Source organism: Lepisosteus oculatus, chromosome 21, assembly GCF_040954835.1.
Source record: "Lepisosteus oculatus isolate fLepOcu1 chromosome 21, fLepOcu1.hap2, whole genome shotgun sequence".
Classification (NCBI taxonomy): domain Eukaryota; kingdom Metazoa; phylum Chordata; class Actinopteri; order Semionotiformes; family Lepisosteidae; genus Lepisosteus; species Lepisosteus oculatus.
The window spans coordinates 7,669,775-7,686,019 of record NC_090716.1 but is presented as its reverse complement, the minus strand read 5'-3'; the positions used below and the strand labels follow the sequence as shown (position 1 = coordinate 7,686,019).

General features: G+C 36.3%; 1 protein-coding gene across 5 annotated transcripts in view; it reads right to left on the bottom strand.

Moving 5' to 3' along the window:
- elp4 (elongator acetyltransferase complex subunit 4) overlaps positions 1-16,245 on the bottom strand; it is a 134,979-nt gene that overhangs the window by 56,788 nt on the left and 61,946 nt on the right. The window contains exon 10 of one of the 5 annotated variants that reach the window (XM_006642631.3): positions 5,721-6,551. The exons of 2 other annotated variants lie outside the window; for them this stretch is intronic. In XM_006642631.3, the coding sequence (XP_006642694.2) occupies positions 6,420-6,551 (132 nt within the window). In that variant the 3' untranslated portion in view covers positions 5,721-6,419. Of the gene's footprint in view, positions 1-5,720; positions 6,552-12,690; positions 12,977-16,245 lie in introns of those variants that run through there. 2 more of the 5 variants (XM_015338312.2, XM_015338311.2) reach the window with 2 other exon arrangements.

Genomic DNA, 16,245 nt, shown 5'->3' with positions numbered 1-16,245 from the left:
AGGTTATTTCCGTGCTAAAAAGAGAAGAGAAGAATCACCATGTTTCTTTCATTGTGTTTCTTTTCTTCTCTTTTCACCATGGAATAAAACCTTACTTGTTCCTGTTGCTTATATCACTCCTGTCATTGCATCTCTGCACTGGCTTCCAACTGAGTTTATAAATTACATTAAATATTTCCCTGCCTTTATATGTCTGATGTATTGTTTAGTTACATGCTCAGTCTGAATTATTTTTGGTCTCATATACAGTAGGTACCTTTTCTGTCCTGTGGTTCAGACTACAGAGCAAGGGTGAAATGGTCTCTATACTCCTAGACCACAGAACACATTTCTTTTTCAAAAATCAGAACATTTTGGACAACTTTAAAACTAGCCTCAAAACATTTTTAGTTTAATGATTTATGATTTTCCCTCAGGCATCTGTTGTTTCCTGTACTGACAACAGTTCTTTTTGAAGTTTAACAGAGATTTAGCAAATAGAGATTACTATAATCAGGAAGATAAAGACCCCATCATTGATCACAGTAAAGAATGAATGCTTATGCAATCAGATGAACACTCTCTAAATCTTGAAAAGGAAGAGATGTGATAACACAAATACAACTAATATCCTGTTTGGTCAAAATGTTGACATAAAAACGGACGTAAGTCTTTTCACATTCAAATACGCCCACAGTGTGGAACATTTTAATAAGGATTTGCTCTTCCTTTACTAATGGAAGTAATATGGAGTGACAAGACAAACTTTAAAAAGCATTGAGTGCAAACAATAGGTAAATAATGCAAAAAAAACCCCCTTACAATACATCCATTTTCTAACTGCTTTATCCAGAAGAGGGTCACGGGGGAGCCAGAGACTATCCCAGCAAGCAACAGACGCAAGACGAGATGGGACACCAGTCCATTGCTGAGCAAACACAGACAGACACATGCACACACACTCACACCAGGGCCGATTAACAGTAACAGCACATCTCTGTACTGTGGGAGGAAAGCAGAGCACATACAATATATACTCACGAAAAAAAAAGTCATCGAGAAGGAAACATTCTAGGCCCCTTTCTAGCTATTTTTAGTTAATATGTAAAATCGTTTAGAAGTCATTCCACCTCAGAACAGACAAGCTATGACCTAATTGGGATACAGACTTCTGTGTTTCTGACATGTGACTGGGTTTCTGAAGCAGTTAATTAGTCACACATATACGCACATGCATGCACATCGCAAATTATAACAGGACCATCTATATGTACATATATAATCACTTGGCATCACCACACCATAGCTATACAAATATTTCTGATTCTAACACCTATCTTTAAAGGTTTGATTAGGTGACACAGTACACCCACAAATAACATGCAGCTGTATGTTTAGTTCACACTGAAACACAACTGTAGAAACTCCTGCTATAAACAAGGCGACACCTCAGCTCTCAGGCCCAACAGAAGTCAAAGCTGTTTGCACTGGTACAGAGATCCAGAAAGACTCAACGTGTGGGGAAGATCCTGTGGGATTCTCTGCCACTCCCAGAAATGCTTGTGTGGGATTAAGAACACAGGATGTTGAGTGACAGCTCTTCCTGGTTATTCTTTTATCCCAGAGTTAGCTGTCTATCCACCTGGCTCAGGGAGATACGTGTTTTCTACATTAATGTACAAGCATTTATTTAGAAAACAAATATTTAGACTGAAAGTCACCTGGCATGTGAAGTCAGTTTGTCAAATGTGTAGGCTGACTTCCACACATTAGAGGACTTATGATGCCACTATTGAAGCAATGGAGATGAGTGAAGACATTTAAGATTCTATTTCCCAATCCTCTACTTTCAAATGAAGGTTCTGAGAGTTGAGCTTGAAAACGGAGATGACAGCATCCCCTCCTTGGACGTGTATACTGTGAACAACTCTGCTGTCAACAAAAAGAGAGCAAAAACTCAGTAGTCCAAGCAGCACAGACATCAACACCCTTTTCTTTGTTTCCTGGGATGGCTGAAAAGGACAGCAATTCCTGAGGAATGCAAAGGGATTATGTTCTCAGATAAAAGATATAAGTCTGCAAACACCACCAGAAGCAGCATTAGAAGGACCGTATACCAGCTGTCTGCTGCTGCAGCTGACTGTGGATGGCCTTGCGCTAAATGCCCATGTGAACAACTCCAGGAAGCTGGGAACTGCTCACGCAAATACAACCAAGTTTATTCAATGACAACCTACCTGCATCATGCTAAATACATATTGTATCACAGCAATGAACATTTTGTACTTTATTTCATGTACATACTGACCTGAGTGGCCTATGATGAAAGACCTTATGTGAATACAACATTGTTACATATATTAGGCTGTAGAGTAGTTTTAACTTAAGCACCTTGTAATTCTCTTGTCAGGTCTCAGAAACTAAGCATGGGTGGACCTGATCAGTACTGGGATGAGAGTTTCTGCTGGATGTGGAGTTGGTAGGCTAGATGACATCACTTTCCTCTGGATCAGAATACCCAAATGTACTGGAGGAGGGAGTTCCCACTACTTTTTCAGTGAAAATCTCATGGCACTGTCCGTGAAAGTAGGGGTGATCAAGGTGACCTACTTGCATTTCTCCCTTAATCCAGTTTAAGTATTTTCTCACTTCACCACCTTATCTGCTGTGTAGTGGGGTTGTCATCACATAATGATTTATGTGGTTGAGCCTGAGGTGGCTGAAATATAGGAAACACTTTGTTTCACAAATGCAAAGCACTGTACAAATAAAAGCAAGTGACTTGGATTTAACTGTGCCTTACGATATTTTCCTCTGCTTTTACAACTAAATTACAAAAAAGATTTATTCAGGATGAAACAGAAGAGACTCTTAATAATGATCTGGAATCCACATATTTTCTGTATCAATTCGAGGATAATAAAATGCACATAAGTGAAAAATTACTCTCTGGATTAGGAAAACAAGAACATACTTGATGGGAAAACATTCACCTGACAGATCAGAGGAGCTCATCCAGCCACTGCTTGAAAGAAGACCTGGGGACATCGGCTTCAATAACACAATGGGGTCTCTCTTGAGCCCCACAACTCTTTGTGTGAAGAAGTGCCACTCATTCCTAGTCCTAAATGTACTTTCTCCCAATTTTCATTAGTCTTTTCTGATTTGTGGAATATATTCATGAGCAAATTCATGATATTCAGCATTTATACAAAATTTCAGATTAATAAACCATACATACAATAGCAACACTCCCCAAAAATACTTGACAGGAAAAACTATAACTTGTGTCTTCCAGCTCTGTAGCAACTGTATACGGTCTCACACTGTGGCTACAATCAACTAGTCACAACACACCCTCTGGGGAGAAATGAAAACCAGCAGACACTTAGATCAATCAACATTTTTGTAAATATAGCCCATATTCATAGACTATAAACAAAGACAAGAGAAAAAGCATTGTAGAAACGCGGTCAGTTTACACAAATTAATTTAATTTAGCAAAACAATTAATTTAGTAATAAAAATGTATTGACTATGTATAGCATTATTTCAAAATACTCTGTTGATTATTTCAGTTTTGCTTTCTAATTAGTATCAATGTATACAATTAAGACCTGAGCTAAAAAGAAAGCTTTCACCTGAAAAGTAAAAAAATAAATACATTCCAACCGAAGACTTTATTTTAGTCAACGATATGAGCTTACTGAAATTGTAGCTTTGGAAATATACATAATAACATTGTTGTTATACAGTATCTGTGTATCTGCATAAAAGTCCAAAAGACCAGACAGATTTTTTATGCAACACTGTTGCCTTTGATGTTAACAAGTGGTGACTGTGTTCACACTTACAACAAAAAACTAAATTCTCAAAATGAAACCAGGGAAAAAAAAATTAATGCAAAAACGGTTGAGGATTTAAAAATATGTTTAAAGATTTCAAAATTAAATTTCTTCTACTGCAGTCAATTACCACAAGGTAGGGAGGAATCCTGATTTCAGACAGCAGAGTGCAGAAATTTTGTTATGGGTGTTATGTATAGCAGCAAGACAATAAATTGCTTCATAAGGCTTGCTGTTGAGGACTGCTGGTTCATGCACCTTGGTTAATTGTCAATTTAAAAAAATGTACATTTGGAGTCCAAACAAAATGCAATCCCATTTTAAGAGGCATCATAGCACGGACACAGCAGATCCCCAAGCATTAAGTACACTTAATAAACTGTAAAGCAGCAAGATTCATCAACATAGTAATTAATGGATTAAGTTTTCATATATTTAAGTGCAGTGATAAAACGTAACTTTTTTTCAGGTTTCTGTTGCACTATAATTTTATATTTAATAATATTTAGTATGGTGGACTGAATTATTTTTATTAATTTTGTTCAAGACAAGGTGATAATCTATCTTTGCTTAGGAAGGGACCATAGAATTGATGACTAGATTGGTGACCACTCTGTTAGCCTTTTTCAAAATCAATAACAGGTATGCCAACAGTATACTAAAGCTCATGAACAACATGGCAGTCCAGTTATATTTATATTAAAATGGTTCTAAGTTTTTAAATTCTGTAATGCACTGATCATTTGGCTTGCATGTTCTGTACATGCAGGCAGGGTGTGGTGCAGCAGTGACTCAAACTAGTTCTTGGAAGACAGCATTCATATTTCATTGTCCATCACAAACCAAGTGATCCTGACATCTGTGATTGACAGGCATTCCATCTGTCAGATGACCCTTAGCCACTGTAATAATTTCATAGCAAAATGTAAGCTGTGGAGGAACGTGTCATTGAGATAAAATGCTTCACCCTACCACAGGAAACCAAGAGGGAGTAATTAAGTGACATGTGACAACCTGACCTCGTGTGTTCACCAATTTAAAAATGAGCAACATTTTGTTCCACAAAAAGTTGGGAGAGAAAATAAAACACAACAAAGATGTTTCTTTTTAATGACACATTCGAAGAAAAGAGAAAGGCTTTCAAAATAGTTGGAGTGAGTTAATTATGAACCTGTTTTTTATTCAGAAAAACAGTGTTATGTTCCATAGCATTACGCATGCTGTATCTTCATTTCTGACTAAACCTTTGCTATCATATAAAACAAAGACTCCATAGTCATATCAGTTTACTAAGCATTGTTCTTTTGGTGCTTGTCAATAGCTGTTAAAGCTAAATGACAACAGACTTATATTCAATAAGCCTCAGCATTTGCATTGTACCAAGAACAACTAAAAAACCGCCTACATTTTTACAGATGAAGGCAATATGCTCATTTCTAGAAATACCAGAGGTTTTTGGAAAATAATCAAGTAATTAATGTTTAAATGCACATTAATGTTTAAATAATGAAAGTTTAGGGAGCTGAATTCAATCACATATATTGGTAGCTGGAAATAATATACTGGTGTACACCCACAATACTTTCAGAGAAATAAGCAGAGCTAACATGTTTTGGAACAAATGTAGTACCTTTACCTAGAGTATGGTATCATGCTGAAAAGTGCAAAGGTGAATTGCAGGTCAGGCTACAGAAAGGTGGCTGAACACAAGGCACATTTAATAAGGTAGCAATGCTCACTCAGCCTTAAGTGTTCATTTTGCTGCAGGGAGCATACCTTTACTGGCTTTTTATTGATAGAGACCCAATACCACCTACCATTTAATCTTTAGTTTTATCGTCAAGACTCTGTTTCGATTCTGCAAAAAAAAAAAGTATCTTAAATTATAAGCTTTTTTCTTAACTTTTATTCAGAAATACATTTTACAGCAAATATTAACACAATACATCTTATTTCACATGAGTGTCATGAAAGATAACAGTGACAAACCTATTATAAGGCACAACAGCAAAATTCTATTCAATGTAATTTGCAGGTGAAATGACACTGGTTGCTTTGAAATGTTCTTAAAAATATCACAAGTACTGATGTAGTACTGTGCATCAACCATGTGTCATGAAATCCCGATGACATCATTTACAGGGACAATCTGTTTTCATCAGAAAAACACTTCCCTTTGAACTGCAAACAAAACATCTCCAGATTGGAGTGCAGGGATAAACAAGAAACCATACACCATTTTGCTGCTGTCTGCAAGCCAGTCTTGTAGCATCACAATTAATGCCTTTTAATGTAAAATATCAAGAAAACTATCATGGCACTAAACTGCAGAATTCACATGCTTGTCTCTGGAACACCAAAGGTTCCCAATGGTATTTACCTTGTGGTTTGCAACACGAAAAATATGTATTTTTACCTGATGGAAGAGAATACATTCTTAATATTTTCAGGAGTATACATTCTTAACATTTCCCCTAAATTCTGGAATTTAGGAAAAAATACTGAAAGAATAGGTCAGGATTAATTGGCAATACAACATCCAGCCATAATTAGAATGTCATGTAAATGGCAAGTGAAAGGGTTAAATAAAAACCACTAGAAGTCCAGGTGCTTCTTGCCTGTGGCTGTAGTGCCACATCCCAGTCTCAGCAGTTTGGCCGATTCTGCCAGATCCTGTTTGCTCAAACGGCTCACTGTGTCTGACAAGTCTGGAGGCAAGTGCAGTCTCTGTACAGACGGAGAATTTTAAGAGAAACAGAAGCGAGGGAGCAGTGGAGAATTAGAGAGAGAGGGAGGGAAGGAGAGATGGAGAAGAAGAGACAGAGAAACAAATTGTCACAATTTTTGCTTTAAAGAAGTACTTAAATATGACAGGATACAATTATACGCCGTACAGTTCTCTGCAGCAGATGTGTTCTAGATCTCAGTAATTCTAGTCTGTTCATTTTAATAAACTATATGCGTGAGTTGGTTTTGTGGAGTTTGCTACGTAAATAAAAGATGCCAAATGACAAACTGCTGCTAAATTCGTACTGCAGCTGTGTCCAAGAAACTCAGAAAATGAGAATAATTTAAAATGCAAATTTCAGACCTTAGGTTTGTTTTTTATTGTAATTGCTATCACGTAAAGATCTAACTATTATGAGACCAATCTTTTAAAAATAAATATAACTGAAACCACCTCTTGCAGGTAAGTAATTCTTTCAGATTCTTATTTAATGCTAAGAGGATTATGTGGGTTACACTGCATGTCCAAATCATCAAATTAGACATTAGCAAAACATAAAACATTGAAACCAACACTAACAATGAATGTGCTAGCAATTTTAACTAGAACGGTTTCTTAAAATATTTGAAGAAAAACATTTAAAAATTAATGTTCAAGCCGCTTGTTGTCTACTTGGAGAAGGTCTCAAAATGAGAATGACAACATAAAACCTACACCTATTAACCTTTAAATTATTGAAACACACTGCCATTTTAAAGTAACTGACATTAACCAAAATAAAGCATTAAAAAAACATGCACGATCTCTCCAGTGCACATGGGACCAAAGCAAGATTCATTAACTTGGAATGTTTCAGTGAAATATTTTGGAAATTCTAAACTATGGGTCGGGCTCGCATACAACATGAAAAGTGGATAAAAGAATGATGTTTTAACTATTTATTACCATGTACTCTTAGTGTCAGCAATACACTGGTGACACACCAAAGTCATTAAATTCAATGGTTTACCACGACAACTTGCTCCACATGAACTCTAATCTTTCTTAGTCAGCTTGTGCCAACATTTTCAACAAAAGAACATTTAATAAGTGCCCTTCAAATAAATCCAAAGAAGGTAAAGTAGAAAGTGTTAAAGGGGGTTAAGAGGGTTTCTTTATTAACTGGATCAGGTTTGGGGCCCTTGGCACTTGAGAAATAATACCATCAGGGTTCTCCATCCTAAGGTTTAAACAGGCCTGTAATTTGCTTCAAGAGCCTCTGAATACACTTGATTCTGCACAGCTTCCCTTAAGCTACAAATAAAGGAATGCTCCTGTCCACACATAGATACTTATCTCAATCTTAATAAAGGTGCTTGTACTCTTTGTCCGAGTTCCAAGTGTTGCTGTTTACAAGAAAACAAATGAACAGCGCTCCTACAAGTGGAGAGCTTGAAGACCACTTGAGTTTGCTCTTCCCCAGGGCGGAGAAATTGCTCCCAGTAGCCCAAACAAGCTTATCTGCAGGATGTATATGTGTATATGAGTTCATGCACAATTTAACTTCATTGTTTGCACAATACTTTTCAATAGCTTGTCAAAGCTGATAACTGCTCTGGGCTGTTGATAAAGAAAAAAAAAATTCTGAAGAATGTGTTAGGGGGGGGGAAAAGAAAACAAACAAAATCTATGAACAATTTATGAAGTAATTATTAGTTTTCAAATGACCCTGTCTTGAACAGGAAAGCTATCATTCGCATTTGTGTCTATGCTGATTGTTCCTTACGCATTACAATTAAATATATTCACAGCAATGTATGCAAATTTTGCAAAACATGACCATTAAAATGATAGAGTGTAAAACTGCAGTAGGACTTGAAAAATTGGGTCTCCTAATATGAGAGACTGTATGTGAAATAGCGGTAACACAGGCATCAATTATAATAATGATAATAAAAATAATAATCAGAAGAAACTTGTACTGTATTTACATAGCACTTTTCAGGTATTTACTTAAATATTGTCTTGTGTAACTATCATACCTTCTTTAAATTTCCCTTTCAGCTGTATCTAGAAGTTTTTTTAAATAAATTCAGTAGCAGCACCATCTATATTTAAGCACCTCAGCCTCACAACAGGAATCATTATGTACACATGGTTAGCAGGCTGATTCTGCTGTAAAGAAAGCTACTATAAGGTTGTTTCCTTGTTAATGCTCCTCAGAAACATTTGATGTTTTAAAATCACTGAAGTGTAATTAAAAAAAACAATGCATTGATCAAGCCTCAGCTTGGCTTTGAAAGCGTACTGTAGCGTGAATTTTGTTTAAAAAATCAATATCATATAAGTAATCCTCAGTGAAAATCACACTGGTATCTAGAAGTCACACACCCTCAGTTTGGCAGGAGGCTAAGTCAATGAACTGAGCATGTGCAACACTGAGGGAAAAGGTCACCAAGATTTAAAGATGCAGTACTACCATTTCACCTGAGCTTTTCTCTTAAGAACAGGGTAATAAAATGTGCGATCAAAAACACACTGTGGGTACATGAGATTAAACAGCTCCCTACAGAAGGCCGGTTTATTTACATAATAGAACAGAACAATTTGTTGTCAGTATATTCATCTCTTCTGAGCCATCTCAGGTTCAGACTTTTTTTATTTAGTGCTGCTCTAACAGACATTTCAACAATTTTAAAACAATTAGATAATATCACATGCCAGAAAAATATATATTTTCGGTTGGAATGGGAAAAACATCACTGGGGTTCAATACATATTGGCTTTGACTGCTGAATCTTGAATATACAGTATAGACTAGCTGTTTGATTATAACGGTTTTGTATAGGTAAAACAAGGTCATCTGCTAACCTCAAGAAGATTTGCTATATTATTCTCAAATTCAAATGTCTCAACATTACTGGGACACTGCAAAGGATAAAGCAGTTGGGTACAAAACAGAATGAGGACATGAATATGGCAACCATGCAAGAGGAAGTATTGTCTGTCTGTCAATAGAAGTTCAATAATTATATTTCAAATAGCACAATTTCCACTGGAGTGTGCGGGAAAATACAACAAAAATACATTTTGCAAAGAGCAAACATTACGTAAGTTTCAGAGGCAGATCTGGTAAGATTTCGACATTTGTTAAACTGGGATGAAAAATATATATGTGCCTTGACAAATATATATGTGCAGCAAAACAGAAAAAGTCCATCTCAAGAAAGGTTTCTCTGCATTCAAGGATCTGGAGCAGCAAGTAGAAAATCCTAGGAACTTCAATGCCTGGATTCTTTAAAACATTATTATATAGACAGGGTTCCTTCAAAACTGGACGGGATCATTACATGAGGTAACTACGACTTGCCTGCTTGGCTGCTCTTGGGTTCCACATGCACGTTTGCTGCTTTGGTGACTTCTTTCACAAGTCTAGGCCAGCAGACCTATCATGTGATTTGAAAATCCCATGCAGATACGTGTACAGTATGTACAAGTGATACAAACAGAAATTCGATTTTCACAAAAAGAAAGAGAGACCTTTATAAAACGACTTGTAAAAGACTTTATTCAGTTAAGTTGTGCACGTATCACTTATTTTAGACCTAAATACCACAATTTCACACAACAGAGATTAAGGAAATAACCTCACTTTAAGTACAGCATCAAAGGAATTCCACAGCCCACAACATGTTCCCTTATAACTTAAGCACTGGGTATTAATTTATTAAGAGACCTTTTTCCAGTTTGCAGATGTATAGTAAGGTATGGCTGTAACATTTTCAATACATGCACTTCTAAACTATTAAGAATATTAAATAAAATATTTAAACTGGGTAACAATTATTAAAACATTAGATCCAATAAAAAATTACATTTCTTTTTTTATAATTGCAATCATGTTTGATTTACTGATGCAGTCACAGCTGTCCTAGCAAAGCTTTTCGTTACAAAAGGAAAGTCAAAAATGTGGATCTAGGAGGAACCAAACATAGAGACAATTACTGCAAAACTGTTTAGCTGTCAGACACTCTTGCATGTCTTGACCTCGTTTCTGGTCAATATAGGATGCGGTTCTTGTTGGGAGACAAAAGTGGTTATTGATTAGAAAAGAGGGATAAATTTAAGCCAGCTCACCTAGTCCCTTTCTGCTTTAAGGAAAATTTAGGAGAAAATCTTACAGAATATTAAATATTATAAATATTATAGAATAGTTTCAATGGTTTAACACTTCTCTTCTCTTCACTCTCACCCCTTCTATTTGATTGCCTTTTAAGGTGTTTACTGTGTAAACACAATGCCTGTTCGCTTTAGACTTCGAGCCACTGTCAGTTTGCAGTACTGTATCTTTGTTGCACCATTAATCCTAAGTGCTCTTGGCTCCTGCAGTAATAGTAGTGAGGGCATGCACCTTTCCTTTTCCCTCTTACTTATCTTGTCTTCTACCTCCTGTAAAAGCTCTTGATACCCGGAAGGCACACACACACACTGTGCCCCACAAAGCCTGAAATGCCCCCTGCTGGGCGGGTCTGGGACAGCGATGGCTTGCAGCTTCCTGGCAGTCAGGAGCTGTCACCGAGTGCGCCCAGGGCTGGGTCAGCAGCCAGGGTCGATGAGGCCTGCTTTCTCTCCTCATCATCACAAAGGAACGAGTGATTCCTGCTGTGCGCAAAGCCCAGCCACCCTCACCTTCACTGAGCTCTGCACACTCGTGCAGGACATTTCCGCTCATGAACGTGCCTGTGTTTGTGTTTTTCAAATAAGCTCCTTGGAAATCAGCCGTTAGCACCTCATGTTCCCATACGGCTCCTTTTTTGTTTTTGGTTTTTTATGGGGGGGGGGGGGGGGGGACAGGTTTTTGTTACCAGTATACAATAACACAAAAGCATAAAAAAGAAACAGAAGAGCAATTAGAAAAAAGTAAAAATGAAACAGACACAACAAGCCATAGATACATAAAAAAGGTGAAATGCAAAGAATACAAATGCAAAGAAACATTGTACAACAATTCCTAAAACATTATTCTGCATGATGTTTTGAAAAAAGTAGATCCCTTCAAAATTATGTTTTGTTAATGGTTTTGTACCTAATGTCTAACAAGGAATATAACCTAACTAAGACATCTCAAAATTTGTGAATGGTATTGAACAATATGAAGTTTAACTTTTTAGGAACTTAAACCAATTTAATTTGGATGCACTAATTCTACTAAATGGCTTCAGAAAGTCCTTACTGAATAAGCCAGCCAGGATTTAACAACCTCTTCCATAAATACAAAATGTACTTCTTCACCTCTCTTACACTTGGTGTGTAAAATCACAGATTTGTTTATGAATGGTAATATGAGTACAGTATGTCTAGAAGATATGGTGAATAAAAGAATATCAGATGTAAACTAGTCGAATATAATAATTTTACTGTGCAATGTCAAGCCAATAGCAAAGATTTTCGCTCCATACAGCATATTTAACTCAGCATATTAAGCAAGTATTTACATAAATTATCATTTTGTTACAGTGACTACCAACCAGGAAAAATAAAGAAAATTTGTATCTGAACTTGTATATAATCAGAGATTATATTTAACTGATCTTAAACTTCACTCAAACATTTCAGAAAACGAAAAGATAAAAAACTTTAGGTCTAATTTCAGGTTGTCTCAGTAACAAGGAATTTCATCCTATTGCCTTTTTATTCGAAAAGGTCACTTGCAATCTATGTCACCTGCTCGCCTGCACTGAACTAAAATAACCTTTGAAATATGCAAAAGGCAGAGATTCTATCTGTTATGCACTGTGGGTAATGTAACTGACAGACTGCGCAGAAAAAAGGCGATAAAGGATTCGCTAAATATTTATTTTGCTTGACTTGTAACTATATACTTTTAAAATATGTCAATTTTCTGTCACACAATACCAGTTCATACAAGATACAAAATGTAATTTAAAATGTTGCTTTGCATCAAATATCTAATAAATATCTATTACAAATAATGAAGCTTTGTGTAATAAGGTATATTTTTCTCCTTCAGCCTATCAGAGAATGCACAGGTCAAGGATCTAAGGTAAAAGGTCATTACTAAGTGTCACCTTTTGTTTTTTCTTTTTTAAAACTGGAAAATAAGATACTCCAGGAAAATCATTGTTTAATACACAACTTAATATTTAATGTTGTAAGATTTGGGATACTGTTCTACTTATCACTACCATGTAAGCATGACTTTACAAATATAAAAAAACATATCTCACAATACTCGAGTTCTTTTCTTCAGTGTGAAGAGGTTGAACTGTGAAAAGGTTAACTCCCCTCGATGTTTTAAAGATAGGATTGTCGCATATTTGAGACTCTGTATGCAGGGAGTTAATGCAGCACTGGTGGTGTTCAGAAGACAGCTCGCTTTAAATATTTGAACACAGCGAGCTTTCGCCCAAGGCTTAAGGGAGGCCTGTAGACAGCATGAGGGGAGAAGAAAAATACGTGTAAGTGGTTCTTTCAGTTTGAATATGCTGGACTGGAAAGCTACAGCCCATATTTTTTGACAACATATTTGGAGTTTTACTTAATACACTCTCATATCTTATAATCTTATTTTCCTCACTGATAGCCAAAATTACAAACACAGATTCTTCAACATGCATGTTTGCGATTTCGAAAGCATGTTTTAGACCAGACTGGCATTTAACTCGCCGGCTCTGTTAAAGGGAAAAAGAGGAAAGCAAGGATCCTGAGAAACAACTCTAAGCAAATCTCATCTCTTACCACCTTTAACTTTACAGCATTCTAAAAAGACCAGAATCATTTCTATTTAGATACTTTTTTAGGAATTCTTTAAGAATTCTCAGCATTTCCTCCTAGAAATATTGCTCATAACAACTGTAAAATAACACCACTTAAAACATGACAGTTTTAAAGTAATTAAGGAATGGCCTGATATGTTCAGATGTACTCCATTTTCCTATTACAGTTTATTCATCTGAATTAGAGAAGTACTTTCCTGACAAAGAGAGAGAAGTGTAAATTAACATGGATATTTTAAAAACTTTTTTGAAAAATCCAGCTTTCTAATTGTGGGAGCTGCTGCATGTACCTCAGAGAAACTAGGGAGCTGAAAACATGATGTGTCCTAAGATTGACTACAGTGTATGTAGCCTGGAGAAACTGGCTGAAACTTAATTAGGCGTAAAATGAGCAGAAGCAAAGATTTACCAGACTTTGGATAAGGGTGTGAAGCTACCAAAGACAATGGTGATCGGGGCCTACAGGAGGTCACAAAGAACTCATGACTAGTAAAAGATGAGAACAGATTTGCACTGTCACAAAGGTGCAAGAGAATGACAGTCTTAGAAATGTGTTTGTCCATTGAAACACCTATGTCCAAATGGTCTGTACCCTCCATTTCATACTGTGTGCCAAGATCAGCTTATTTCTTTAATACTAGGACTAGCATACCTGTTGAATATGTCCCTGGTTCACTGTAAATGACAGTTTCTGCTGGTTCATGGATAATTAGTATGCTTCATTTGCCTCAATTTCCACCCAAGCTGTGGGGCAGAGTGCAAATTACCAGCCCCAGCAACAGAAAACACTTTGTAATTTAGGTAAAAGAACCAGGTGGGGGCAATTTGCCCTTTATTTTCCAGGTTTCAGCAAAAAGGAGTAACAAATACTAAGGTAGTGTGATGTACTGCTCATTTCACAGTCATCAGGTTACATCACCACCACATTCCATTTAATAGCGTTGTCTACAGTGCACAGGATGTGCATCTGTAATTCTGCAGCCTTGTCATTTAAGTAAACATAATGCAAATAAATTAAACTATTTTGAAACTGTTTTTTTTATTTTCATCTTTTCGCATTCCATTCTCACTATTAATCTACAGTAAAGTATAACAGCCAATTTCAAACTATGTTAACTGTGGATCACTTCATTGCAGTATTGATGGTGTGTTCAGATGGCAGAACATCATGCCAAGGGGAGAAAGGGACATTTGAGGTGACCGGCACTTATGTCTATGAACAGACATCCTCAGATATATACAAGAGGCTGCGTTTTACCACAAAGTTTTGCAACTTAAAGGTCAACTGTGGGTTACCATGTCAGCTCTTGTAACAGTCTTACTCATCAAGGTGTTTTTTTTTTTCTCTCAAGTTAAATGCAGATGACTTAAGGCTTAGAACAATGGCCTCAGTTTAATTAATGGTAATGTTACATTAAAATTCCACAAATCCTTGTGCTTGTTTTGTGTATATAAACAGCTTGGACTTTTACTATCAGTATACTTGGCCTTTAACTTAGTGCAATGCTGTAAGCAACAGACTAATGAAGCAGCAGGTATTTCTAGCTGTCTAGACAAATGGGAATGAAAAAAACAGCTCTGTCCCTTTTCTGATATTCAAGAAAAACAGGGTGGCTATAAAGCCAACATGCCATTTTGTGTTACTGATGTGGAAAAGCCATGCATCAGCCCAGCTGAAGAAAGCAATCCATCACAAGATAACTTACTTCTCCAAAGAAATCCGGCATTCAAAATGTTTTGCCAAGAAGACAGCACTCCCGAAGACAATGACAACCATACTGAAAAGTTAATGCAATTCCACTGAAGGGTGTTGCCTATAGTAACCCTATCACCCATAGGGCTATTCATAGAACCTTGATATCTGTTGTCCAGAACTTTAACCAACAAGGCCTAGCAATAGTGTTGGGAGCTCTGAACTCATGTATTCTGCTGTTCTTTAAAAAAAAGCAGCTAACCAGAGTTCTTCATATTTTCTCCTTGAAAGAGCACTGCAACCACCAGTTTACACTTATCTCCTCTTACCTAGGAGGCCTAGCATCATGGTTTTCAATACAAAGTGAACACACTTCTCTTGGATGCCTTCATAAGCACTGGAAAAAGAATAAGTCTTAGTGAATTGTTTTTGTACAATGGACTGAAATCATTTAGTACACCAAATTCCTTCCAAAAAAAGTTTGCTGGACTGCAAAGAAAACAACATATGATAAAGGAATTGGGATTGATTAAATATCAATAAAGTAGGACACAAATCTCTTTCCAAGATTTAACACAACAGATTTCTTTGAAGGCATACAGCAGCACTCTCATATTTACCATGTACACAATGCCGAGTCTTTAATCAATTCCAACATGGAAAAAGAATTGTCAAAACAGGCAAATTAATTAACACTCTGAATATGCACTCGGAACTCATTCTTTAAATCTTATTTTCTTAATTTTTGCCTGTATAAACAAGTCGATTTAGATTTTGAAATATGTTTAAACACGCTTCGTTGGATAATCCTAGTCCACAATGATGTAGCTATGCTTCTGACTTTGAGAACTTGTGAAAGAGAAGTACATTACAGTGCTCAGATAATTATTACATTTTACATTAGACACAGTGGTTTACAGAGACTGGGTAAAGCACCATGAAGAGGTAAAGCTCTTCACAGAAGCATTCAAACATAATAACGAGATATTTTGGCAGATATTATCTGCACCTTCATATATTAATGGCTCCAAATATCCTAATGCTGTCTTTCAATGGCATATCTTGATTTCCACATGCCTTTTTGTTAATTTACATGTCACAATAATTTCATGCTGTTGATAACATTAAGTATATAGATAAGAAAATCACTGAACAGCAAAGAAATCTTCAACAATCCTGCACTGTTGTTCAACCTCACTGAGTGACTAACAATCACCTTCAGCA